The sequence below is a fragment of the Leishmania martiniquensis genome, chromosome 16, assembly GCF_017916325.1.
Source record: "Leishmania martiniquensis isolate LSCM1 chromosome 16, whole genome shotgun sequence".
In the NCBI taxonomy this organism is placed as follows: domain Eukaryota; phylum Euglenozoa; class Kinetoplastea; order Trypanosomatida; family Trypanosomatidae; genus Leishmania; species Leishmania martiniquensis.
The window spans coordinates 176,948-201,295 of record NC_090151.1 but is presented as its reverse complement, the minus strand read 5'-3'; the positions used below and the strand labels follow the sequence as shown (position 1 = coordinate 201,295).

At 60.7% G+C, this 24,348-nt stretch overlaps 8 protein-coding genes across 8 annotated transcripts; all 8 read left to right on the top strand.

Annotated features, from left to right (window-relative positions):
* Positions 1 to 1,454: 1,454 nt before the first annotated feature.
* On the top strand, positions 1,455 to 3,638 carry LSCM1_05691 (uncharacterized protein; the record flags this gene model as incomplete). The annotated part of the gene is made up of 1 exon (XM_067323137.1): positions 1,455 to 3,638. One exon carries the CDS (start codon positions 1,455 to 1,457, stop codon positions 3,636 to 3,638), a length of 2,184 nt encoding a protein of 727 aa, XP_067179772.1.
* Positions 3,639 to 4,333: 695 nt separating this feature from the next.
* Positions 4,334 to 5,707, top strand: LSCM1_05690 (uncharacterized protein; the record flags this gene model as incomplete). Its single annotated transcript, XM_067323136.1, has 1 exon — positions 4,334 to 5,707. One exon carries the CDS (start codon positions 4,334 to 4,336, stop codon positions 5,705 to 5,707), a length of 1,374 nt encoding a protein of 457 aa, XP_067179771.1.
* Positions 5,708 to 7,265: 1,558 nt separating this feature from the next.
* On the top strand, positions 7,266 to 8,249 carry LSCM1_05689 (uncharacterized protein; the record flags this gene model as incomplete). Its single annotated transcript, XM_067323135.1, has 1 exon — positions 7,266 to 8,249. The coding sequence occupies one exon, from the start codon at positions 7,266 to 7,268 to the stop codon at positions 8,247 to 8,249; it is 984 nt and encodes a 327-aa protein (XP_067179770.1).
* Positions 8,250 to 9,668: 1,419 nt separating this feature from the next.
* LSCM1_05688 (uncharacterized protein) lies at positions 9,669 to 10,610 on the top strand (the record flags this gene model as incomplete). Its single annotated transcript, XM_067323134.1, has 1 exon — positions 9,669 to 10,610. One exon carries the CDS (start codon positions 9,669 to 9,671, stop codon positions 10,608 to 10,610), a length of 942 nt encoding a protein of 313 aa, XP_067179769.1.
* A 1,803-nt stretch (positions 10,611 to 12,413) lies between these two features.
* LSCM1_05687 (uncharacterized protein) lies at positions 12,414 to 13,400 on the top strand (the record flags this gene model as incomplete). The annotated part of the gene is made up of 1 exon (XM_067323133.1): positions 12,414 to 13,400. One exon carries the CDS (start codon positions 12,414 to 12,416, stop codon positions 13,398 to 13,400), a length of 987 nt encoding a protein of 328 aa, XP_067179768.1.
* Positions 13,401 to 14,858: 1,458 nt separating this feature from the next.
* Positions 14,859 to 18,467, top strand: LSCM1_05686 (uncharacterized protein; the record flags this gene model as incomplete). The annotated part of the gene is made up of 1 exon (XM_067323132.1): positions 14,859 to 18,467. One exon carries the CDS (start codon positions 14,859 to 14,861, stop codon positions 18,465 to 18,467), a length of 3,609 nt encoding a protein of 1,202 aa, XP_067179767.1.
* A 1,178-nt stretch (positions 18,468 to 19,645) lies between these two features.
* On the top strand, positions 19,646 to 20,323 carry LSCM1_05685 (uncharacterized protein; the record flags this gene model as incomplete). The annotated part of the gene is made up of 1 exon (XM_067323131.1): positions 19,646 to 20,323. One exon carries the CDS (start codon positions 19,646 to 19,648, stop codon positions 20,321 to 20,323), a length of 678 nt encoding a protein of 225 aa, XP_067179766.1.
* A 2,071-nt stretch (positions 20,324 to 22,394) lies between these two features.
* On the top strand, positions 22,395 to 23,000 carry LSCM1_05684 (uncharacterized protein; the record flags this gene model as incomplete). The annotated part of the gene is made up of 1 exon (XM_067323130.1): positions 22,395 to 23,000. One exon carries the CDS (start codon positions 22,395 to 22,397, stop codon positions 22,998 to 23,000), a length of 606 nt encoding a protein of 201 aa, XP_067179765.1.
* Between the last annotated feature and the right edge of the window lie 1,348 nt (positions 23,001 to 24,348).

Below are 24,348 nucleotides of genomic sequence, written 5' to 3'. Positions count from 1 at the left end.
GCTCGCAGAAGGAGGGCCTGCGCTTCCAGAGCAGCGCGATCATGGCGATCCAGGAGGCGGTGGAGGCGTACGTTGTGTCGCTGCTGGCCGACACGAACCTCGCCTGCATCCACGCGAAGCGCGTGACGATACAGCCGAAGGACGTGCAGCTGGCGATGCGCCTGCGCGGTGAGCGCCACTAGAGTGGGCGCTGGTGCCTTCACGGCAGCGGTGCCTCTTTGTTTCTCCTCGCTGGTGAGACGAGACGGGGCGACGTGAGGGAACGCTGCGACTGAGCTCATCAGATGAGCGCCGTCCGCGTCCAGCCTCGCTTCCGCGAGCCAGCCGTGCGTTATCTCTGTGTGTGTGCGCGCGCGATGCCGTTACCGCTGCTGCCGCCAAGCCGCACACACAACCCTCATAGATGCATTTGTGTTTTACTTTTTTCTCGGTTCACTGAAGGCGAATATTTTCTGTTTTGTGCGGACCTTTTTTCCCCCTCTTCTCTGGTCTCTGTCGATTGCGCGGAGAGGCGAATGCCTTTCTGTAGCGTCTGTGTGTGTGTGTCGTCGTGTCTTCGTTCGCGTCGTGCGTGAGGCGCTACGGGACGGGGGAGAGAGGTGCACATGCATAGACGCAACGCGCACGCCTGCGGGAGAATTGCTTCAGGGCGGGTTCGTTGTGTCTCAACCACTGCAGACCGTCGCGGTCTCGGGCGAAAGGGAAAAAGTGGACACTCCCATGACTGCGCATCGGTGGTTGACCTTTGCTAGCGCGCAGCGAGAGGAAAGCTGAAAAGAAGCTCGTGAGAGGGCGGCGGCTCCTTCACACCATAGCCAGCGTAGCTGCAGGTGGCGGAGGCAGAAACTGGGCTCGGGCTCATGTTTGAGTGCTGATGCCAAGTCGCTCCTCAGGCGTGCCTCAGACTACTGCGGTAGCGCTGCGGAAGCACGCGTGTGGTCGGCGACATCGTCGTCCCCTTTTCGTGCGCCTTCTCGCTTCACCTTTATTGACCCTTTCCCCGGTGTCTGTTGCCGTCGATTGCGGGATGGGGGCAGCGGCTCCTTCACACGTGGCTGTGGTGAGGCGAAGGTGCTAGAGAAGGGAAGCGATCACGCTCCTGCTCGATCGATAGACTGCGCGAGGGCAGCATTCCTGAGGGGCCGTTTGGCCGATGTCAGCGGGCCGATACCCCTCTTCGCCTCTGCGCGCATCGCTTCACCTCGTTGACATATTTCCCTCCCCTTCTGCCTCTCCCTTACGCTCCACCTTCTCACCCCCATCCCCCGCCGCATGGTGCCGGCGTCCAAAGGTGTCGCTCTGCCTCTGCGCCTGACGTATCCTTCGTCGCCTTCTTCGCCGCACGCGCACCCCAAAGCTCCGCGAGGCTCAGCGCGAGGGTCCCATCAGGGAACTGCCCACTACGCCTTCAGTGAAGTTCGGAGGACCCTGGCGTCTACCGGGTGTGCTAAAGCATGCCGAATAAGTGCGAGGGAGACTCACCTGCTGACGTGGCGGGCACAACAAGCACCACCGACGCCATTAACGTCGACATCCGTATCCAGCAGATTGGCATAGTTGGGTGTAGTGCCTCTGGGAAATCCACTGTCGCCCATCATATTGCGTGCAGCCTCGGCTCGCCGCTGCATCCGATCAGCACAGACAGCTTCTTTCTCGACGACACGTATAGGCGGCTGCGCACCTACGAAGACTTCCGGTGTATTGACTACGATGCCGTGGCACGTTGGATGTCAATTTTGGCGCACGCGGTGCCAACGGTCGTGGTGAGCCTCCGCGACGAGGATGCGGCGTGTGCTTCAGCACCCGCCACGAAACTCTCAGGCGGCGCCGCCTCACCTTCCCAACGCGACTGGGAGGAGCTTGTGCACGAGGCATGGTGGGCGCAAATAGTGCTGCACCTGCCAGAGTCTAGCAAACACCGCCGAGTCGCACCAGAGGGCACATGGAGTACCAAAGCCCCCAGGACTGCCATGGGAGCAGCTGCCGCGCCTGCCCAGCCCAGCAGCGCACATGTTGAAGCAGACCCCGCCGGCTCGCACCGAAGTGACTGGTCGAGTGGCGACGACGGAGATGCTTCTCTCGGCGCACAGGAGGCCGAAGAAGACGGACGACGTCGGAGAAGTGTTGCCGCGTCCACTCAGCGCAAAGAGCGCTGTGGCCAAACCGGCAGCTTGCCTCCTAGTCTTCACAGCGGCACCGACGCGCCAGCGCCGCATGCGGTTGTGCCGTTCGCGTGCCATGTCACCATCTATGTTGTGTGGGAGGGCCTGACACTACTGTGCAACCGATTGGTCAACTCTTACATCGACTACGCGATCGATGTTCAATGCGATGCTGAGACGGCGTGCCTGCGGCGCTTTTTCCGCACCCCCCGTCACCACCTCGCTGTGCATCTCGTGTTCGACACCGCATGGGATGACCAGCATGGTCCAACAGACGAGGCCCAGCTGCGGCAGCAGCGCGTGCGAGCTGCTGCTGTGGCGGGTGTCGTGCGCCAAGTCTACCGCCGGCGCATCGAGCAAATGTGGTTTGTGCGGTCGCGAGAGCAGCAACGCACCGATCTGATGACTGCCTTGGAGCAGGAGATGCAGCTGGATGGCTGGGAGTCGCTTGCGCACCTCGCCAGCTCCACGACCACGTCGTCGCCGGCCTGCGTGGCGGCGCGCGATGCACTGCATCTGTTCTCCCCTTTGTGCTTTGAGCCGCCTCGCCCGTCTTGCATGCGCCAGCGGGCCCACGCTGACGCTGCTAAGGCCTTGTGCGACGGCGTTCGTGGTGCGCACCTCCAGGGCGGGGGCGTTGGTGCTGAGGCGACCCCGGAGAAGGCCGAGAGTGACGTCTCTGCCCACTGCTGGTCTGCTGATGGACTGCCCACGCGTGCCTTTCAGAGCTTTTGGGAGAGTGAGTGTGGTGACGGGCTGACGAGGATGTGGTCGTCGCCCACTACTGCTGCGGGTGCTGCTGCCCTCCAGTGGGTCTCACTAGCGCACTGCGACGAGGAGGCCGTGGGTGTGCACGCCGGGCTCCAGGCCGATGAAGAGAAGCGCCACGCAGGTGGCGGTCCCCGTGCGATGTCTCCGTCACAGCCGACACTGTCTGCCAATGAGGCCGGGGCGGCGTACGTGAATCGCATGCTTGCGCAACGCGGGCGTCTTGCACTGCTTCAGAGCTCCTCTTGCCGCGAGCGGGCTGCCGCGCCGTCTTCTTCGGAGGCGTGCAGCACAGGTGCTAAGGGCGCCTTCGCAGTCGAGCTTGGCCTTGAGCCACAGCTGGCGGAGGACGACGGTGACAGCTGCATGGCGGCGTCTGCGGCGACGATCTCGTCAGTGCTGGCGCCGTTTTACTACGAGTTCCGCTATTGGTTTTACTTTGAAGTTCTTTACTACCATCGGGTATGTCGCCCACTGCAGCTCCATCGTCTGCAGTGGCGCTCGATGGTGGGGGACCGTGACGCTGAGCCCACCAGCAGGGAAGGGAGGAGCGGCGAGGGTGGCGGCTGTGGCGACCCGAGTGCTCCGCGCGCTGTGCCCCGTCCATGGTGGACGATATGGAACGGCCGTGATGTGCGCGGGGAAAGCTCTGACGAGCTTCTGACGCAAGTCGCGTACGTTAGTGCTGCGATACGCGCCATCCGCTGACTTCTCCCCCCTCCCCAGTCTCTCTCTCTGTTTCGTGGACTGTGCTGCACATGCATGGGCAGCGCATAAGCGGCGGCTTCGGAAGCGTGGAAAGGCAATGCGGTGCGGAGTGGCAGGATAAAAGGCGATGCCATCTGCTTCACAGCAGTGGGCTTACGAAAGAAAGGACGGACGAGGGCGCCCGAGCATCCAGCACAGTCTGGTAAAGGACAGCCGCCCTTCGGCATATGTGCCCCGCCGCGTGCGGTGACGCCGCTTTTTCTTTGTTCCGCTCCCTTCTCTGTGTGAGTGTCACGGATGCGCCCGTGTGGCGCGTTTTCTCTCGCTCGGTGCCCATGAGCGATGCATGCGCGGCTGCACGCGAAGGTGCACCGGCGACACATGTGCTGATGACAGGGCTCCTCCTTACAGTTCCTTACCCTCTTTCATCTCTTGCTGCTGCTGCGACACACACACACACACACGCGCGCGCGCACATGCGTGTCCTCTTCTGTCTGCAACATCGACTGAGAGATACAGAAAGCGCCGCCAACGCCTCCGCACGGCTCATCGATCACCCCCGCTTTTCTCCCTTCTCCTTGCCGTCTCCTCCTTTTCCCATTAACTCAGCTCCCCGCGCGCCGACACCGACTCTCTTCCCGTACACTCAGCCGTACACCTTCCCCCCTCTCCCCCTTCCCACACATCCCTATCGCATGTCCTTCTTCGATCTTCTGCAGGAGCGCGCCAAGCGCTCTCTGCTCTGCGTCGGCCTCGACCCCCGTTCGAAAACGGCCGCTGCCGCGGTGGAGGAATGCAGGCGCCTGATAGAGCAGACGCACGACTACGCCGCTGCCTACAAGCCGAACGCGGCCTTCTTCGAGTTGTTTGGCGCGGAGGGCTGGGCGGCGCTGTCGGAGGTGATCGGTGCGGTTCCCGCTGGCATCCCCGTCGTGCTGGATGCAAAGCGCGGCGATATTGCGGACACCGCTGACGCGTATGCCACCTCCGCCTTCAAGCACCTAAATGCGCACGCCGTCACTGCCTCACCATACATGGGCACCGACAGCCTGCAGTCGTTCATGCGCTACGCCAACAAGGGGGTGTTTGTGCTCTGCAAAACGTCCAACAAGGGCAGTGACGACTTGCAGTGCCTGCGCGTGGGTGACAAGTACCTCTACGAGGCCGTTGCCGAGCGGGCCGAGGGCCCATGGAACGCCAACGGAAATGTCGGCCTCGTCGTTGGGGCTACGGATCCGGTAGCGCTGGCTCGCGTCCGCGCGCGTGCCCCAACGCTGTGGTTTCTGGTGCCGGGCATCGGGGCCCAGGGGGGCAGCCTGAAGGCGAGCCTCGACGCGGGCCTCCGTGCGGACGGCAGCGGGATGCTCATCAATGTATCTCGCGGCCTTGCCCGCGCTGCCGACCCGCGCGCTGCTGCAAAGGCGCTGTGCGAGGAAATCAACGCGATCCGCTTCGCCAAAGGTGCCTCTGCCGCGCTCGCGAAGTCTCTCGTGGACTCACACTGCGTGCGCTTCGGCAACTTCAAGCTCAAGTCCGGCAAAAGCTCGCCGATCTACATTGACCTTCGCCGCCTCGTGACGTACCCAAGTATCATGCGCCTCGTGGCTCGAGAGTACGCGAAGGTACTGCGCCACTACAAGTTCGACCGCATCGCTGGCCTACCCTACGCCGCGTTGCCTATCGCCAGCGCCATTTCTAACGAGATGAACGTTCCTCTCATCTACCCCCGCCGTGAGGCGAAGAGCTACGGTACAAAGGCGGCCATCGAGGGCGAGTACAGGAAGGGCGACCGCGTCGTCATCATTGACGACCTCGTATCCACCGGCGAGACCAAGGTCGAGGCAATCGAGAAGCTCAAGTCTGCTGGGCTCGAGGTGGTGTCGATAGTGGTGCTGGTGGACCGCGAGATGGGTGCCAAGGCCTTCTTGAAGAAGCTTGGCTACGATTTCGAGGCCGTGGTGGGACTCTATCAGCTGCTGCCGCTCTGGCGCCAGAGCAACGCCATCACTCCCCAGCAGGAGGCGGACGTGCGCGCCTTTCTCGGCCAGTGGAAAGTGAGTAAGCTGTGAAGTGGTAACGAAAAAAGAAACAAGCAAGCAATAGCGGCCGTGGACGATGACGAATGAGTGAAGCGGGGAGAGAGAGGGGCGGGGGCGGAGGGCAGCGCGCCGATCGCAGTCGGGTACACGACGGTCACACGATGTGTGGGAAAAAGAGACGTGAGGTGAAAAAGGTAAAGCGAAGCGGACGAGGGGAGCATTGCGCGCTTGCGGCATCCCTCTCATCCCCTCCCCCCTCCTCTCTTTTCACTATCGAATCAACATGCTATTGTTTCTTCTAAAGATCAACGTTAACCAGGGCGGAGGTGTGCAAGTGCGTGCGCGCGGTTGCATCGCGCCTCTCTGTCTCTCTGTCTAGTACGGAGGACTCTTTCGCCCTTGCCGATGCCGTCTCTTGAGCATGCGCGAAAGCGCACGTAAGCGCGTTCGCCTTCGCGACTTGCGCACCGATGAGAGATAAGCCGTTGTGAAATGGAAAAGAATCGGCAGCGCCTCCGCGCGTGTGCGCTCTCCAAGCAGCGAGCCCGTCTCAGAGGACACACAGTTGTGGCTCAAGCCCACCAGGAGTGGCGACAAGCATCGCGCACAACAGCTGAAGAGAGAGGGGAGGGTGTAGGGCAGCGTGTGGATGCCATGTGGTGCGAAAGGGGGCATTGGCGTAGGTGGTGCCGGCTGGGGGTGACTGCAAGGCGCTTCTGCGAAGAGAGGGAGGGGGCGATTCTGTGAGGAGCTTCCGTTTCAGCGCGACACAACCTGGAGGAGGAGGAGGAGGGGGTGGGTGGATGGGCAGTTTGTTGGTGAAACAGAGAGACCGATGATGGTCGAGGCTGCAGTGTAGCTACTAACGTCTGCGCTTGCGAGTTGCTGCGCTCGTGCGTGCACTTGACTACTCCCGCCTTCTCTATCCCTCCCACGGAAGTTCTCTCCTCTGTGTGCTTCTCGTCTGATGAACTTGACGAACCGCTGTGGGAACCCATCCCCTCTCTTCGGCCTCCATAGCTCTCTTTCGCACCCTCGTGGAAACATGCGCAGCCCTCTTCACATAGAACGACGCCTCTGCCGTACCTCCTCTTCTTCACGCCTGCTCCTCTCCGCAGCGCCGCGAGAAAGCAGACGACGTATCTTCGTTTTCGCGTGCGTGTGTGTGCGGCTTGCCTCTCCGCCTTGACTTCTGCCGGGGATGACGAGTGCATGCGTGGGAGCCGCGATGCCGAGGGTGGGGGTGGAAGGCTCTGCCAGGGACTGTGCCACACCTGCAGACCGCCCTCCCCTCCTCCCCTCGCTGGCGCACTCGTTTCTGAGCTCGCGTATGCGCAGGCCCACGGAGCGCCTGTCTACTCTGCCCTCCTTCCCATTGTTTGGTGCGCTCGACACTTTTCTATGCGACGTCTCTTTTGCTGGAAGCGCAACAGAGCCGCAGCCCGGCACACACACACACACACAGTCAGGCTTTAGGGCAGAGTGAGAGACAGAGACACGTGCTATCCAACACCTGCCGAACACGCATCCGCATCTCCTCCGCAAACACAACGCGCCTTCTTTCTGTGCTGCTCACGTGCGCGCCATTATGCCTACTTTCACCCCAGTTGCCTCCCTCAAGGGCCAGAGTGTTGCCTCCGCCACTCAGTTCTCGCGCGCTGATATCGATGCCCTCATTCAGCTTGCGATCCAGATGAAGACATACATCGAGGCCGGCAACACGATCGACGCCCTGCGCGGCCGCATCATGACGCCGCTGTTCTTTGAGGATAGCTCTCGCACACTATCGAGCTTCTGCGCGGCCATGATGCGGCTGGGCGGCAACGTCGTTAACTTTAAGGTGGAGACGTCGTCTGTGAACAAGGGTGAGACGCTGCAGGACACCGTTCGCACGCTCGACTCCTACAGTGACGTGCTCGTGCTTCGCCACAATACAGAGGAGGCGTTGCAGCAGGCAATGAGCGTGGCAACGCATCCTATCATGAACGCCGGCAATGGCGCTGGCGAGCACCCGACGCAGGCGCTACTCGACACCCTGACGATTCACGCGGAGCTTGGCGCTGTGGACGGCATCACGATTGCGTTGATCGGTGACCTCAAAAAAGGTCGCACGGTGCACTCGCTGCTAAGGCTGCTGGCGCACAACTTTTCGCTGACGAAGGTCTACCTCGTCGCCCCCGCTGGTCTGGGTATGCCGGCGGAGGTGCTAGCGTCTGTCGCAGCGGACATCGAGGGGCGCGGGATCGTCGTGCAGACAGCGTGCGAGCTCACTCCGGATATCGTGGCTGACTGCGACGTCCTCTACGCGACGAGGCTGCAGAAGGAGCGATTTGTCGCCTCTGCTGCGGCCGACGCGGACGCCATGGCCGCCTTCGAGGCTGCGAGGGCTGGGCTGCTCATCGACAAGGCTCGCCTGTCACATGCTAAAGCGAAGATGATTGTCATGCACCCGCTGCCCCGGGTATATGAGCTCAGCACGGACATAGACGACGATCCGCGTGCGGCGTATTTTCGGCAGATGCGCTATGGACTGTATATGCGCATGGCAATCCTCTACAGCGTCCTCTCCTGACTCGCCTGAGGGCGGTGTGTGTGCATGTGGGAAGGCAGGGTAACGATAACGTCAGCCGCCCAAAGGGGGAGGACAGAAATGAAGCCTTCACGAAGTGGGGCAGGAGTCAAGTGGACGGCGGCTCCCAACGCGGTAGTCTTGACATCCTTTCGCCTAGCTCTCTCTCTCCGTGTGTGTGTGCCTCGGCATCAACCGCCCTTGCTTCTCCCAGGGAGGGGGCGGGCGTTCTTACTGAGAACGATGCCGCTGCACATGTCGCACGCACACTCCTAAAGATAGTGGCAGAAGGTGGGCGGGGGAGGTAAGGTGGGATGGGGTGGGAAAAAGCTATAAAAGGGGCGGAAGGGGGAGCCCCTCTCCCCTCTCCCGCGACCTCCTCTCCTGTCTGCGTCTCGCCTCAAGCGACACCTCCGGCATCTCCGTAGGCACGTACGCACGCGCTAGTCGGTGCGGCATACGGAATCTTGCAGACGAAAGGGGGGCAATACCCCACTTCACACTGGCAGACCGGAGGAGGCGCCCACGCACCTCCAAAGCGACAGGCCACAGCGGCTCTCTATCGCGGCACTAAACGTCAAGAAACAAGTGAGCGTGAACGCATAAATACGCCGACAGCTTCCTCGCGCACTCTCTCTTCTCTCTCTCTGTGTGTGTGTGTGCCGCTCATCCACTTCACCGCTGCGTCCTGCCCACCCCTTTGCGGCTTCGGTTACGTGGCCACAGCAGTTGCAGACACGCTGGCCATTGCTGTGGGCGCTCGCGCATGATTGTTCTTCGCGCCGAAGCAGACGGAGCGGTAGGCAGCGGTTCAGCTGTATCCGCAACGAGAGGGCGAGAGCAAGTGGCGAGCTACGGTGTGTGTGCGCGTGGGCAGCTCTGCGCTCCGTCCTATTTTCCTCTGTGCCTCTTCTGTTCACTGGAGACGTCTTGATGGCGCCACGCTGGCCTTCCTCAATTGCGTTTGGGGAAGTCCATCGGTGTGGATGACGAATGGGCGTGATTGCGCATGCTTCTCCGTGACCTTCCGCCTTGGTCCGCTGCCACTTTTCTTTCTTTTTTTCTTCACGTCTCTGTCTTCTGCGCTCTACCAATGCCGTCTCCTCACTCATCACGCGATGAGAGGCCATCTCTCGTGCGGCAAAGATAGACAGAAAGGAGGTTGTCGCCCTCGACACCGATTGCTCACCGTCACACGTTCTCACCCAAGAAGACATACGCGTGCAAGCGCATACACTGACTTGCATACAAACAGGCCTTCTCTCTCTCTCTAACACAGGTAGCCGCTGCAAAGTACAGCCATACGCATCTTTCACGCATCGCAACCGCCGCCCCCCTCCCCCTTTTTTTCTTCTATTCCTCCTTCCGTTTCGACACGCCCGTCTTCCCTGCCGCTGTCCCCCTGCTGCCGCCGCTTTCACCATGAGCCTTCAGGTGTCGATGCTGGGCAACATGTTTGCCAACCCGTTCATGAACGCGGCTGGCGTGATGTGCAGCACGACGGAGGAGCTGGTGGCCATGACCGAGTCGGCGAGTGGCTCTCTTGTCTCGAAGAGCTGCACACCCGCCCTCCGCGAGGGCAATCCGGAGCCGCGCTACGAGACCCTGCCGCTTGGCAGCATCAACTCGATGGGCCTGCCGAACAAAGGCTTTAACTATTACCTGGCCTACGCCTCTGAGCAGCACGACTACAGCAGGAAGCCGCTGTTCCTGTCCATGTCTGGGTTCTCGGCCGAGGAGAACGCGGCGATGTGCAAGCGCCTTGCCACTGTCGCGACCGAAAAGGGTGTCATCCTGGAGCTCAACCTATCCTGCCCCAACGTTCCCGGCAAGCCGCAGGTGGCCTACGACTTCGATGCGATGGGGCGTTACTTGACGGCGGTCTCGGAGGCCTACCCGCACCCCTTTGGTGTGAAGATGCCGCCATACTTCGATTTCGCCCACTTTGATGCGGCCGCCGCTATCCTCAACGAGTTCCCCAAGGTGGCATTCATCACCTGCATCAACAGCGTTGGGAATGGCCTTGCCATCGACGTGGAAACGGAGTCCGTCGTGATTAAGCCCAAGCAAGGCTTTGGCGGCCTCGGCGGGCGCTACATCCTCCCCACTGCGCTGGCCAACATCAACGCCTTCTACCGCCGCTGCCCTCAAAAGGTCATCGTCGGCTGCGGTGGCGTGTACACGGGCGCGGACGCTTTCCTGCACGTGCTCGCTGGCGCCTCCATGGTGCAGGTGGGCACGGCTCTGCACGAAGAGGGCGCCGCCATCTTTGAGCGCCTTACGGCGGAGCTGCTGGAGGTGATGGCGAGGAAGGGGTACAAGACGTTGGACGAGTTCCGCGGAAAGGTCAAGACAATGGATTAGGTGCGTAGAGGGGAGGGGGTGGCGCGCGCGCGCTCGAGAAAAGGAAGCGAGAGGTGTGCGACCTTCCCCCCCCTTCCCTCCCCTCACCATCATCAATGTGGAACGGGCATCTGGTGGCGATACCGTCAGATCATGTACGGCGTGGGGAAGTCAGAGCGATTCACCGCTACTCACGTCGGCTGCTAGAGGCGTTGGTGGTTATGCGCCGGGCGAACTACGAGGCGGGGGTGGGTGACATGTGGTGAGCAGAGCTCGAGGCTGAGGCCCTTCCTCAGGCAACTGCATCAGCTCTTTACTGTAGCGCGCGTGCACCCGCTGCTGCGCGCCCCCAGGGAGGGATGAGAGGAGGGGGCTGAGTGGTGTTTAGGCGCTGACACGTCTCTCTCTCTGTGTCTGTGTCACTGAGAGATAAGCTAAGCGGCTAAAAACTATTTAAAAAGCGCAAACATAAGTGGTTGAAGTCTCCCCCCCACACACACCGCAGAGAGCGGCACCACCGCCGTGTTGTGTGCGTTTGTGCACGGTGCTTCTCTCTCTCCTTAGCAGCGCACACACAGGCAGTGCGAATCTTTGAAAAAGAGAAGAAGGCGCTACAGGCAGTCGCTGCACCGCGAACGAGATGCGTGCACACATAGGGGGAGGGGAGGGAGACTGCTGTATGCGACGAGGCAAGCGCATGCCGTCGAGAAGGCGCAGCGCATGGGAAAGAGGGGAAGGAGTGGGAGAGAAGCCACGAATCGGAGTCAGCGGGCACGACATGGGGGGAGCGTAGAGGCTCCTCCGTATTCATCCCACTCTCTTCTAGCAGACTTCCTCCGGCTTCTCTCCGCCGTTTTTTTTTGCTGGCGTCAGCGCCGTCGCCTCAAAGCCCGAGGCGCAGGCACACGCGCGGTACCGCTTTCGTCGTGGGGGTACCCCTGCTGCGCCGCTGCCACTCCTTCCCAGCACCTGACCACGCTGATCTCGGCGGTATGCTTTCCTGCGCATCTTTCCGCTGGCGCGTGCGGGGCAGCAACTATGCACAGGAGTTTGCCTCTCACCTTGCGTCTTCTCATGGTGCGCCGAGGCACATCAACGTGTAAGTGTGCGTGTGTGCGCGCGCACGTGACTCTGCGCCACATCAGCCGCATACGGCTCTTCTCTTCCCCCAGTCGCCATCACTCAGAGGGGCGACGAAGCAAAAATAAATAAATGAATCGGACACCAGCACAAGGGCAATCAGAAGCGCACCACCGCTCGTCCATTGCTTACCCCCCCTCGTCGCCCTTCCTTCCCTGCCATCGCTACAGGATAGACCGCCTTTCCTGCGGCGGTGTGTGCGGCCATCTCTCCGTTTCTGTTTCTTTCGTCCATACAGGCGCGTGTATCTGTACAGCCGTCCCCCCTTTCTCTCTATTTGGTCTCTCCTCTCTCCCGCCGACTTCCCCGTCTCCTGTAACCTCGGCAGCCCTCATCACGACGACTACGTCGGTAATCGTCTGCTCATCCCATCGCATCCCCTCACTGGATCGTACAGTCGCCCTCGTCTTCCCCTTTCCCTGTAGTATAGCACCCGAAGCGTGTGCGCTCTCATTAGAAACGCGCCGTCCATCGCCTTCGCGCACGCACGCACGAAAAGTCACGAATACAGAGACCGAGACACGCGTACGTGGCCATTGCGTTGACTCCTCCCTCCCTCCCTCTCACCCTCGTGCCTGCAAGAGACGTTGCCGGTGGCCCCGTCAACTTCGTCTCCGGAGTCGCTGACGCGCTTCCAGCCGCTTCTTTCGCTGACAAAGTCGCACACCTCCATTTACAACGGCCATGCTGCGTCGTCTTGCCGGCAGCGCCGCCACATGCGTGACAGCTAGCCAGTCCGCACGCACCGTGCACAGCATCGCCGTGCTGCAGAATTCCACGCCGGCCACCGCGGCCGAGAAGCTCGGCAGCATCGTGACCAAGGAGGCGGTGGCGGCAGTGAACAAGGTACCTGCGGCCATTCTGGAGAAGGTGTGCAATCCGCGGCTGGTGGCCTTTACGGAGATGGACCTCGCCCGCACCCGCTTTGCCCCGCTCATAGACTCCATCACGGAGGAGGTGGACTACACCAGTATCGAGCAGCAGGTGGCGAGCAAGTTTCTGAAGGACCCGCGCAAGCTGCAGCCCACCCCTGGCGCCCTCAAGAAGTTTCGGGAGACCAGTTGGAAGGATGCCAAGGCGCTCATCGTCTTCTACGAGGAGACGATGTACCCCATCCGCATGAAGTACAGGGAGTACAAGCACCACGAACTCACAGGCTTCCACATCAAGGATGTGCTGAAGCGTGGCTTGTCCGCCTTCAAGCAAGACTACCTCGACCAACAAAGGGAGGAGCAGGCTAAGGTGAAGGCGCGCATGGCGACGTGCGGAGAATTTCTGAGAGCCGCCGTCAAGGATGCCTTCGATACGGCGGTCTGCAACGACCTCGCGAACATCCTCCGCATTGGCGGCGAGAAGCATGCCCACGCGCACCGCATGGCGTTGAAAATCTTGGAAGACATGAACATGATGAAGGTGCCGTACAATGCAGCAACGGTGGAGATCGTGCAGGCCACCACCTTCAACGATGGCCCGTTTGACAACTCGCCGCTACTCTTGGAAATGATTGAGTACCCGGAGCGCGGGGAAGTCCACGTTGGCGCCAGCTCGCTGGAAAAGATTAGCGACGACGTCCTCAAGCTCATCAGCCACCGCCACCAGACTCCGCTCGACGACGGTGTGCTCATCCGCTCCCCGGACGTGCACCCGAACCTGCAGCGCTCCCCCGAGTAGCGGAATGCAAGGGGCTCTTGATGAGGCGCAGGAGGCCTGCACCGGCTTTCCTTGGATGCTGTACCTTTTCTGTAGTGGTTGCTCAGTTGTGTCCGCTAGTTGTAGCAGCCCGGCCAGAGTTGGATCGCTGCCTGTGACGGGAGACGTTCCTGGCATCACAGGGGAGGGGCAAGCTTCCTGTGACGGTACCGCCTCTTACCGCGCGCACTCCCTCGTCCACCGCCACACCAGTCCGCCTTCCCTCCCCCCTCATCTCTCTTTTTTTTCGCTCGTCTTCGCGAGTGCTTCGTCGCCCTCCACCAGTGGAAATTTCTGTCGCTCTGTGTGCCGCGCACGCTGCCGTCTGGTGTGCATTCCGGCAGCTGTGTCCCCCTTCCCCCTCCTCCTCCTTGTCCCACTCTCCCCTCCCACCATTCATCTCCGTCTCTGTCTCGCGCGTCCCCCTTTCCCTCCCATCGATGAGCGCGACGTCTGCCCACAGCTCCCCCTTTTTCTTTCAGCATGTGTTGCGTGCGCTAGCGCCTCTTTTACTCTTCTCCTTCACACCTCAGATGCCGTGTAGACGGCGCGCTCTTGGTGCCTCGGCGTGTGCTCGCTTGTCTGCCGTCAACCCCTCTGTTTCCCTTTTCGTGTGTGCGCGTATCTCCTGTCGTGCCGTGTGCACGGAGCCGCCGGCGCACAGAGCGGCACACGCGACCAGATCCGCCTTCATTGAAGGGTGTGAGGACGTGCAGCGACAGAGGCAGAATGTGTGTGTGAAGAGGGAAGGGGGGGAGGTGAAGCAACTCGCTGTGTGCCCCAGAGGCCTGCGAAGAAGACCCAACGCCTCAGTTGCAGCCGCAGCAAAGCGCAACTCAGCCGTTCAACGACGAAGAAAAAATGAAATGAACGACAGGCAGACGTGCCGATGCCCCCCCTCTCCCCCGCTCCAACGACGCGGGCCCGCACGCCGTCATCTGAGACGTATCAGCCGCGAACTGTTGTCACTGTGTAGCATCCGAGTTAATGGAAGCCACCCGAGGCAGCGTCTCGTGAGGTTCAGGAGCAGGTGCAAAGCTTTCGTGAAGGAGTCGGCGGGCCGGCTGTGTAGCCCTTCTCCCTCTGCCCTCTGCCCAGTTGCCCATACGACACACTCGCTCTTAAGGATTTGGATACAGCCGTGCGGGTCTCTGTGCACGCCGCTTCCCCCTCCCCCCTCTATACACACACACACACAGGTGCCGTTCTTCGCTGAGGGGCCTTCACTGCACTCGCCCACCCTCTTTCTTCCTTCCTATACCGCCCGTCTCTCTCTCTCGCTCTTCCTCTGCGCATGCCAGATTGCCTGGAAGCCGCACACCGACTCATACTGTGCGCTGCTGGAGGTACATATCTGCCGACACGACACGAACGACGACGCTGCCTCCACCACACGCGCACGCGAGCCGTTTTCTCTTGGACTGCTTCTGCGCATCTTAAATGAACTTTTCCTTTCCACAATTCACGCGCGCCAGCACCGACAGCGCATACACGCAGCCACCGCAAGCGTCGCTGCTGGAGCTGGTGATCGAGGCGAAGGGCAGACTTGGTCTGGTGCCGCAGCGTGAGGTGCCGAGGCGGCACCCGTCATCGACCCCTTTCAGTCACTTCTCAGATAGCGACGAGGAAGGTGAAGGCCCCGACGCTGATGCGACCGAGTCGGCGGCGCAGCAGGATGCCGTGCTCACGACGCGCACATCCTGGGTGCCGCCGACGTATCTGCTCGACTACTTCTTTTCGAGCGAGTTCCTCTCCGTCTTCTTGACGTTGCACAACATCAGTGCCTCACGCCCGGCGTCGATGCTGGTGCCACCGATACTGACGGTGCGTGATGCACAGCTGCACCCCCTCGTTGAGGCTGGCCTCTGCGCCGTTTTGCAAGACGCAGCACTTGGTAGCTCTCGCCAGCAGCATAGTGCTGGTGGTGGAGGGCGGGTAGGCCGCGGTGGCGCCTTTGCCGGCCGCCCCTACCGCGGTGTGGACGAGGGGAGCTACACGGATAGTAACGCCGCCGCCGCCAACATCGACGGCCCTTCCATGTCTCACTGGGGCGCCACACAACGTCATCGGCCGCGGGGCGCGGTGCTTGGCGCTGAGGAAGGCAACAACGACGTGGGAGGGCGAGGCGCATGGTGCGCCCCGCGTCCGTCTTTCTGCGCTGCAGAGCGCGAGGTGTGCGAGCCTCCAGGGGCGCCCCTTGCACCGCGCCTTCTCTTTCGTGGTCTTCAGCAGGTCGCTCTGCCCGCGCTACTGCTCGGTGACCATGTGCTTCTAAGCGGCCCGCGCGGCATCGGCAAGCGCACAGCAGCGCTGCTCTCCGCCGGCGCTAACGTTCTTGCATTCGTCAAGAGCCACGATTCCGGCGCTGCCGAGGAGACCGAAGCTCCTCCAGTGACAACGGAGCGTGCGGGGGAGGCAGCTGCTGGCACGCCGCAGCTAGCGGCGGAGAAGCCCGCGCCACCCTCGCCCGCAAAGACAGAGGGGAAGTACGAGGCGGTAGCGGACGACGCCGGGGATGCGGCGGGCGCTCGCCCAACTCTAGAAAAGTCCGTTACCGACTCTGCTCCTGCATCTCAGCCGCTTCCGCGTGCGCTGATGCTCTTCCCATCGTACCCAGAGGCACTGTTCGCTGCGCACTGGCTGAGGTCTACCTTCGGCCCGGAGGCATTCGCCGCGTACACATTGAAGAAGGATGAGGCTGCGCTCCGCCCACTACTAGAAGTCACGGAGGCTGGCCCGCAACGGATGGCGCTGGGCGGCGGCGAGGACACCTGCTCAAGCGACGTGTTTGGCCAGGTCGGTGCGATGCCCGCCTTCTCCGGCGCCACGAGTGGCCGCCGCTTCATCGGGCCACTACTGTCGCTCCCTTTCATTACTGACACGAACGGTGCCACCGGCGTTGTCGGTGTTCCGCCGCGGCTAACGGCGGATCCCACGCAGGCCGAGCCTTCTCCGTTTCTCACAGAGGCGAGCGCACCTGCTCTTGCAGAACTGGCGGCCCTCGTCATGGGCGCGTCGCTGCCTGCAGCGCACTCCGAAACGGCGCCGTGCTTGGCTGGGGAGCGCGCCAACGGCGGAGATGCAACACGCAAACGGGGGCGGGATGTGACCAATGAGGGTGAGGGCAGTGAAGGCGCCGGCGAAGAAGGCGGCGAGAAGCGGTCCTCCCGCTCACACCGTCGCCGCCATCGCCACCGCAGCGACCACGGCAACCTCGAGAGCGACGACGATGATGGCAAGCGAGCGTGTGCGAGCAAGAAGCGCTCGCCGCACTACAGCAGCAGCCACCGACACCGCAGCCGACATGACGAGCGCGCTCATCGAGGAGAGGAGGCGGCGAGTCGGGGGGAGCGGGACGCAAGCGGCCACCGCAGTCGTCGTCGACATCGCCATCACAGTGATGAAGTGGACATTGGTGACAGCGGCACGGACCGGCGGCCAGTCGACGACGAGGTGTGGCCGTCGCGGCGGCACACCAGCCATCGAAACAGGAGCAGACACCACCACCACCACCACCGGAGCGATAGCAGCAGCCGCAAGCATCGGCACCGACATCGCAGCCGCAGCGACGAGCGTCGCTCCCGTTACCGAAGCAGCCGCCACCGGGACCGGAAAAGCCCGAGAGCGAGCAGCGCTGCGTCTTCGTCCTTCTCGTCTTCCACAGCCTCTTCGCCCACCTCCTCTCCTCGCTCTCAGGTTGCGAGGTCGCCTCCACGGTCGCCCTTGAAGGGGGAGGCGGTTCTGCCCCTGGTTCCGGATAACAGTGCGGCACCGACGACCTCTTGTGGAGTGGGCGCTGTGGAGCTAGAGTATGTAGCGCCGCCTGCGGTATCGATGGAGGTGTCGGCGACGGGTTGCGCTGCTGCTGCTGTCGCCGAAAAGCCGGCTTCGAATGGCGAGGAGCAGCGAGAAGCGGCTGAGGTTGGCATCCTTTCCGGACTGCCCGACGACCTGCACCAACGCGTGCCACTGCTGATCACCACCTATCACGCCCTGCAGACAGCGCTCGAGTTGGTGCAGGGGGAGGCGTCCGCCTTGCCGCCCTTGGAGCATGTGCGCGTGGCGTTGCTCGCCAACCTCGAGAGGGTGCTCATGCCACCGCTGAAGGAGTCTTTTGTGCACTCGTGGTGGCTGTCGTTGGTGAACGCACTGGATGTCGAGTGCCAGTTCGTGGTGACAGCTGATCGCATGGGCAATGAGGTACGCGGCTTCCTCAGTAGCACCATCCTGCCGGATGCGGGGGAGCGGCTGGTGCACTTTGGCCAGCACGACGGGTCGATATGGGCAATCATGAACGTGCAGGTGTGCGCGGTGCCTGTAGAAGCGCCGGTGGCCGCTTCGCCACCAGAGAGTGGCAGCGGTGGACGCCCTCGCCTATCTGGCAGCGACATTGATGCGGCTAAGGTGGCGCATCTTTTTTCGATCATCTCCAAGCACATTTTGTCGACCGGCTGTCGTGCAAACTACAGCGGAAGGTCTGCTGCGTTCGCGGCCAACGGTGGGGCACCGGCTGCGCGTGTGGTGATCGTCTGCTCTGCTCGTCGCGAGCAGTCACTGGTGGTGACACAGCTGCAGCGTCTTCTCAGCGAACAGGAGCACGACGCACACGCTGCGATGACGCGGGTGACGGAGAGAGCAGAGGTGTTTCGAGAGTCAGGGGCGGAGGTGCTCGTGGTGACGGATGCGCAGCTGGCTGATCCTCGCGTGCTTCGTGATGTGCACCAGTGCACTGACGTGGATCTCATCTTCCACTTCTCGCTGCCACGGCCAGTGATGATGCGGCTGGAGAAGGAGGAGATCATTGATGTGCTTGCGCAGCGTGGTCGCGCTATCCTTGGGAGTTCGAAGCGTTTCTGCGCTCGCCGCTGGTGGCAAGTTGAGGCTGCGGCATCCGCTGCCGGTGATGACACTGCCTTTGGTGTGCCGAACAATGCCGCCGACTTCGTGCTAGGCAAGGTGGAGTGCCTGCTGCTGCTGACTGAGCATAACATGAGCGGGCGTGCTGGGCTGTGCGTGACGGAGGCGCTGCGCGAGGTCAGCAGCGGCTAACCACATACCGTCTCCCGGCGTGGGGTGGACCGTTCGGGCGAAAAACAGGGGCCGACCACGCACATGGAGCGCCTCCCTACCCGGCAACTCTGGGGAGATGAATGGTGGCAAGGGCGATGGTGTGCTGCTCCCGCAAAGTCTGTGGAGCGGAGGTGCGTCGTGGGCGCTCACCTGGGAGGGGGCGACATGGGCCAGAGAGCACTCATGAGGCGGCGGATGTTCCACCGCTTCGACCCCCTTCTTCTCCCCAGCTCTACATCAAAGCGCGAGAAAAGGACGGGGAAGAGGGAGATGAACGCGAAAAAGGGGTAACCGTGCGACGGACCTGCAACGATGGCAGACGCGCGACAAGGTGGAGGAGGTGTGTGTGTGCGTGTGTGTACCAGTGTGCATTTATGACAGGCATGCAGAGGACCTGCCGTACACTAATAAATGCTGTCCTCTGGGCGGCTGCGTGTAGCAGCGAAAAGTCATACAGACCAGCGGAGGAACGACAGAAAGCGTAATGCGAAAATGCTGAGAAGTCGCGAAAGGGCGGAGGAATGGCAGCCGTACTTCGCAGAAATTTGAACACGCGAATACCGGCTGCTGCTGCTGCTACTCTGTGCGTGTGTGTGTAGATGTGCCGCTCTCTTCCTTTACCCCCCCCCACTACACCCTTACCCTCTCCCCTCGTCTTTCTCTCTTTCTCTCCCCAACGGTTATATGGTGTGGCTGCCACCGACACTGATGGCCCACCGCTGCACGTTTACACGCGTACGCACATTTTGCTCAACCTTGCCACGCGCGAGAGCCGTGCGCGCACGCCCACCATTCTCTGCCACATCCGCAATCTCCGTCTCCTCTCCTCACAGAAGCATCCAGCCACACCAAGGGACACTCAGCTCGCTTGTGCGTGTATGCATGTCATTGCCCTCAGATAAACCTTCTTCGCAGTAGCCTCATCGTCTTCCCCTTTGCGTGCGCTCTGCGAAGACGCATCATTAAGCTCTTCCCTCGCCGTGTGGTTCCGCTACGGCAAAAAAAAAGGTCTTCTTTTTTTCCTGAACAGTTCATCTCATCTCCCTTTTCGTCGCTCTCTCCCTCCCCCGCTTGCGCGCAGCACATCCACTGGCTGCTTGCACTTCGTCACTCCGACCCTTACCTTCGTGACCGTCTTCTGCCTTGCAGTTCGAATCATGCTGTGCTGCCGCGTTGTTCTGCTCAGTTTCGCAGTCCTTTTCACGGCGTGCATGACGTGCTCGATACTCTTCCCAATATTCCGTAAGGAAGAGAATGACCCCGCGCGGACGAGGCACACCGTGTACTACTGGTACATGGAGCTGACCACCTTTGCTACTTCCGAGCCCTCCTCCGAAACTCTGACCAGGCGCTTCTACACACGTGACCTACCGTGTCAGGAAGCCAAGATGCTCTACGTAGCGTCGTCGGCCATCTCCGTCGCTGCCGCGGGAGTAGGCGGTGCTGTGTGCCTCATACTCGCTTGCTGGACCTCGGCCGGCCACAGCTTCGCCATCAGCTTTGCCGGCTTCATGACAACCCTTCTTTCGATGGCGTGTGCAGGGGCGGTGGTGGGTTTGTCAACGTACATATTCACGCACGATTTCTGCGCAGCTGATGCAGCAGCAGCGGGGTATCAGAAGGCCCCACAGAAGGATGGCTATGCGATGGTGGAGGGCTTTGGCCTGGCGTGCGCGGCTGCCGGCGGCTTCTTCATCATAGCCGTGGCGCAGCTGGTTGGTCTCTGCCACGGCTGCCAGCCGTCGGCGGGGTCTTCTGAGCGGGCGCGCCACCCAAAGAACACCCTGGACAGCCGGTGCAGTGATGACGATTTGGCGATCTCCCGGAGCCACTAAGAAGGAAGGCAGAGAAGAAAATGTTTCGCTGTTTTCGGCGGCAGTGGGGAACGCGGAGGGGTGGGGGTGGGAGGAAGGCGCGCGAATCATCAATGACCGCCGCGCCCACACGTACGCAGCAGCCCACACGAGTGTATGCACGCGCGCAAAGTGCCGCAGACAAGCAGACTGCCACTATCCGCCGTGCATATTATACGGGGCGCCTTTTTGCCGTTTCGCCGGACTCTTTTCCCTTTCGCCTGCAGCGATGCGTTGGTGCTCTCTTCATGTGAGACTTGCCGATGAGTCGCAGCATCATTTACCGGTCACCTTCCCCCTCCCTCTTTTTTTAATATCCTTCTATGGTGCGTGTGCGTGTGCGGATCCGCTGATGTCACTGCCGGGCCCCCTAATTCCTCTGTTCCTATCATCCGAACCCGTTTCCCCTACTCCTTCCTTTTTTTTCTTCTGATACAGAGAGCACCAACCCACGTGAAAGAGAGAGAGGGAGAAAGGACTGGTGAGTACGTCTCCTTCATCTACGCTAATGCGCTCTGCGTATCTTTTTTCCCTTTTTGCGAGTATATGTGCATTTTTCCTTTGTATTTTTTTTCTTACGCATCGATGGGAGGCGTTGCGTACGCGCCTGCAGAGAAAGAGGTGTCTTCCCGGCGCATTTGGAAGCGTACCAATACACACACGCACACGCACGCACAGCGAGCATCGAGCGGAAGAGGAGTGGGGAGAGAGGAAGGTGCCCAACTACGCCAGAGAACGGGTACTGCCCACACTCGTTACACACATACACACACACACGCGAGCCTGCCCGCCGCCTGCGCATCGTTCGGCACTGCTTATTGGGCTATTTTTTTGTTTGTGTGTGTGGAGCTGCGCTCGCTCTCTTCACCGTCTCCGGGGCCGATTTTGCCGCGTCATCAGTGTAGAGGACTGCATATCGCTACTTCTTATCGCTCTGGCGGATTCGTATAGGCACTGCGCATCATCGACGCGTGTCTTCGCACCGATGTGGGGTGCTTGCACTCCTTTTTTTTGTGTGTGCACTGTTTCACTTCTACATTCGCTGGCGATCACTTCTCGCCCTCTTTTTTTTCTGAACGCACACACATGCACATACATCAATATATATATATATGTGCACTCTCCCCCTCCCCTTCTTCCTCTCTTCTGCTTTGCTCATCCATTTGCACCCGCGTCACCGTCGCCGCGGTCATCCGTCGTATGTCTGCCGAATCGCCTTTTGTTTGCTCTTTTTTTTTTGTCCCCTCTCACTCACTCTCACTGTGTGTGTATGCCCCGTGTAGTCTGACATCTGGTGGCCGCGGGGGGAGGGAAGAAAAAGATCATTTCCTTTTTTGTAAGAGCGAAGACAATGTCTGTTTCGCGCGTGGACTGTCGTCGCAGATGGGCGGGCTGCGCAGGAGGAGGAGGGGGGCGGAAGTGGGGGCGCCCTCGGGACGAGTAAAGTGGCCGACGTTCCCACCTGCGTATGCCCGCCTAAAGCGACCCACCGCTAGTTTCAAGTAGGAACCACGACAGCAGCGCTGCTGAGCGCCAAAGGGGGCGTGGGGCGGGCAGGCGCTGCCTGCGTGGCAGATGCAAGCAGAACTCCGCGACAGCGGGCACATCTTTAGCGCTCTTCGTGAGCCTCGCTGCCCCCCTCCCTCCTCCCCTCACGACCACCCATTTCGTTAAGGGAAGCACTGCCTCGACGTTCCTGGTCTTGGCAGTTGCACGCATGCTCTACGCTTATGCTCGGCCCCTTCCGCACCTCTCGCCCTCCACAACCACACAGCCCACACGCATCCACACATTAGGGTGCCGCCGCGCCATTCAACACCAGCCTTCGGCGACCCCCTTTTCATTGGTGCCACCCTCCCTCGCCCCGCTCGAAGAAGCGCTCCATACCGCCACTGCGCCCCACAGCCACAGAAAAAGTTTTCTCCTTTTTTTCTATTTTTCTTCTATGGGCGCACAAACGGCCCCCCTCTTCCCGACCTAACCCCCTCCTCATCTCAGCCAACGTTCATCTATAGCCGCGTTGCTGTGTGACTTGGGTCGAACAGAAGCAACAATGAAGGGCTGCCGCGTTTTTATCTTCGTGCTGCTCATGCTCTTCACAGCCTGTGCAACGTGCTCCATCTTGTTCCCACAGTTTCGCAAGGTGGTGGACACCACGAGCAAGAAAACAAGCACCGTTTACTTTTGGTACCGCGAGTCCAGCATGCCCGTGGCAGAGACGCAAAGCGTGGCTATAAACCGCACGTACTCTCACCGCTTGCTGTGCCCTCGGGGACAGCTATACCACACGGCTGCTGCGGCGCTTTCGGTGGCCGCAACTGCCCTTATCGGCTCCTCGATGCTGTTCGCTGCTTGCTGGATCGATGCACGCTACAATAACGGCCTCGCTGTTGCGAGTGCTTTCATGGCGTTCTTGTCTTTTGTTTGCTTCAGCGCTGTTGTGAGCTGGACGGTTTACACCTACCTGACGACACTCTGCCCTGGTGAGACGGGGCAGATACTGGGGGCGAAGGACGATGGCTACACACTGGCAGAAGGCTTCTACTTGCTGTGCGCGGCAACCGGCGGCTCTCTCCTCTGTTTTATTATCAGTTTCGTGCTCTGCTGCTCTGCCGTGTGCTGCACCATCGAAGATAAGGGCGACGAGCACTACAACTGAGAGAATGCACGACAGGTGCGGGCGCGCGCCGATGCGCATCGAAGGCTCACTTCTCGTCTATTTCGTTGCCTTCTTCTCTTTTCCCCCAACGCCTCTTTGCGGCCTCCTTCCGTCTCCCCCTCCTCTACACTCTCGCGCCATTGTGTCCCTCCGTTTGCTCTCTCGCCTTGCCTCTCCCACTCATACGCCTTTGCCGTTGTCGCCGTCTTGCCCGATCAGCCCTCTCTGGTGCGTCGGACCACCGCGTCTCATTTAGAATTGTTTCCTCATCTCCCAGTGTGCATCCTTCCCTTTCTCTCTGTGCGTTTGTTGTGTGTGTGTGCGCGTGTGTCTCACATCTTTCACGGATGGGGAGTGACAGGGCCGGTGGAACGGAGCAGAAGCGAAAAGAAACAGAAAAAAAAGGATGTCGACAGCGGCCATGTCTGTGAGCGCGTCCGCGTCTTCGTCGTCCTTTCAAACAACCGGCATCGCTCTCCGTTCTCCGCTCTCTTTCCCCATCCATTCGCTGCCGCCCTCTCTCCCCCCTTTTCTTTTTTTGTCGGTGCATTTGGCGCCCCTCGACTCGGTTCAGCCCCTCGGCGAATCGAGGGACGGTAGGCGGTTGGCTGTGCCCCCCTTCCCTCCCCCCTCCCCCCACCGGCCCTTGTCTGCATTTTCGCAGCACATGCGAAACATTTTGATGACGATAAAAAAAGGGTACACAAGGTGGAAGGGCGTGTTAATCTATTCGTGAGAAGCGTTGTTGCTAGCGCGTGCGGTGAGACGGCACACTGTACTCCTCCGCGGCAAGGAGAGGCATGCCTGTGATGATGGGGAGCCGTGCATTGACGTGTGCGGTGTTTTTTTCATGAGGCCGTTTGCCCCCCTCCCCCTCTTCAACCTCTCTTACGTTGCATTACCTTTTCACTCTTCCTCTCTTTTCTGCCCTCACACTCTTCAGGCGACAATGTGCGCTTGGATATCATGACAACGCCCCCCTTTTTTTCGTGCTGCTCCTTCCTCTCCCCTTTGCCATTCACACCTCTTCAGCAGAGTCTGTGTGGCACTCCTCACTGCTGACTTCGGCAGCCCACTTGTCATTCCTTTTTCTTTTTTTGCCCTCATTGACGCCAAAGAACAAAAGTAAATGTGCTTGTGCACTTGCCTCTCTTCCCTCCCCTCCCCTCACTCATAGAAATCTTTTGTGCGTATTCCTTCGCTCGCGTCTTCTGTTTCCGTGGCGAAGGCGGCCAGTGGCACGCCACTTTTCATCTCCCCCTTGGTCGCCCGCATCGCTCTTGTAGCTGTAAGAAGCGCAATGCCTATTTTTTGGCCATTTTTTTCTTCTCTTCTCGGACGGAAACCT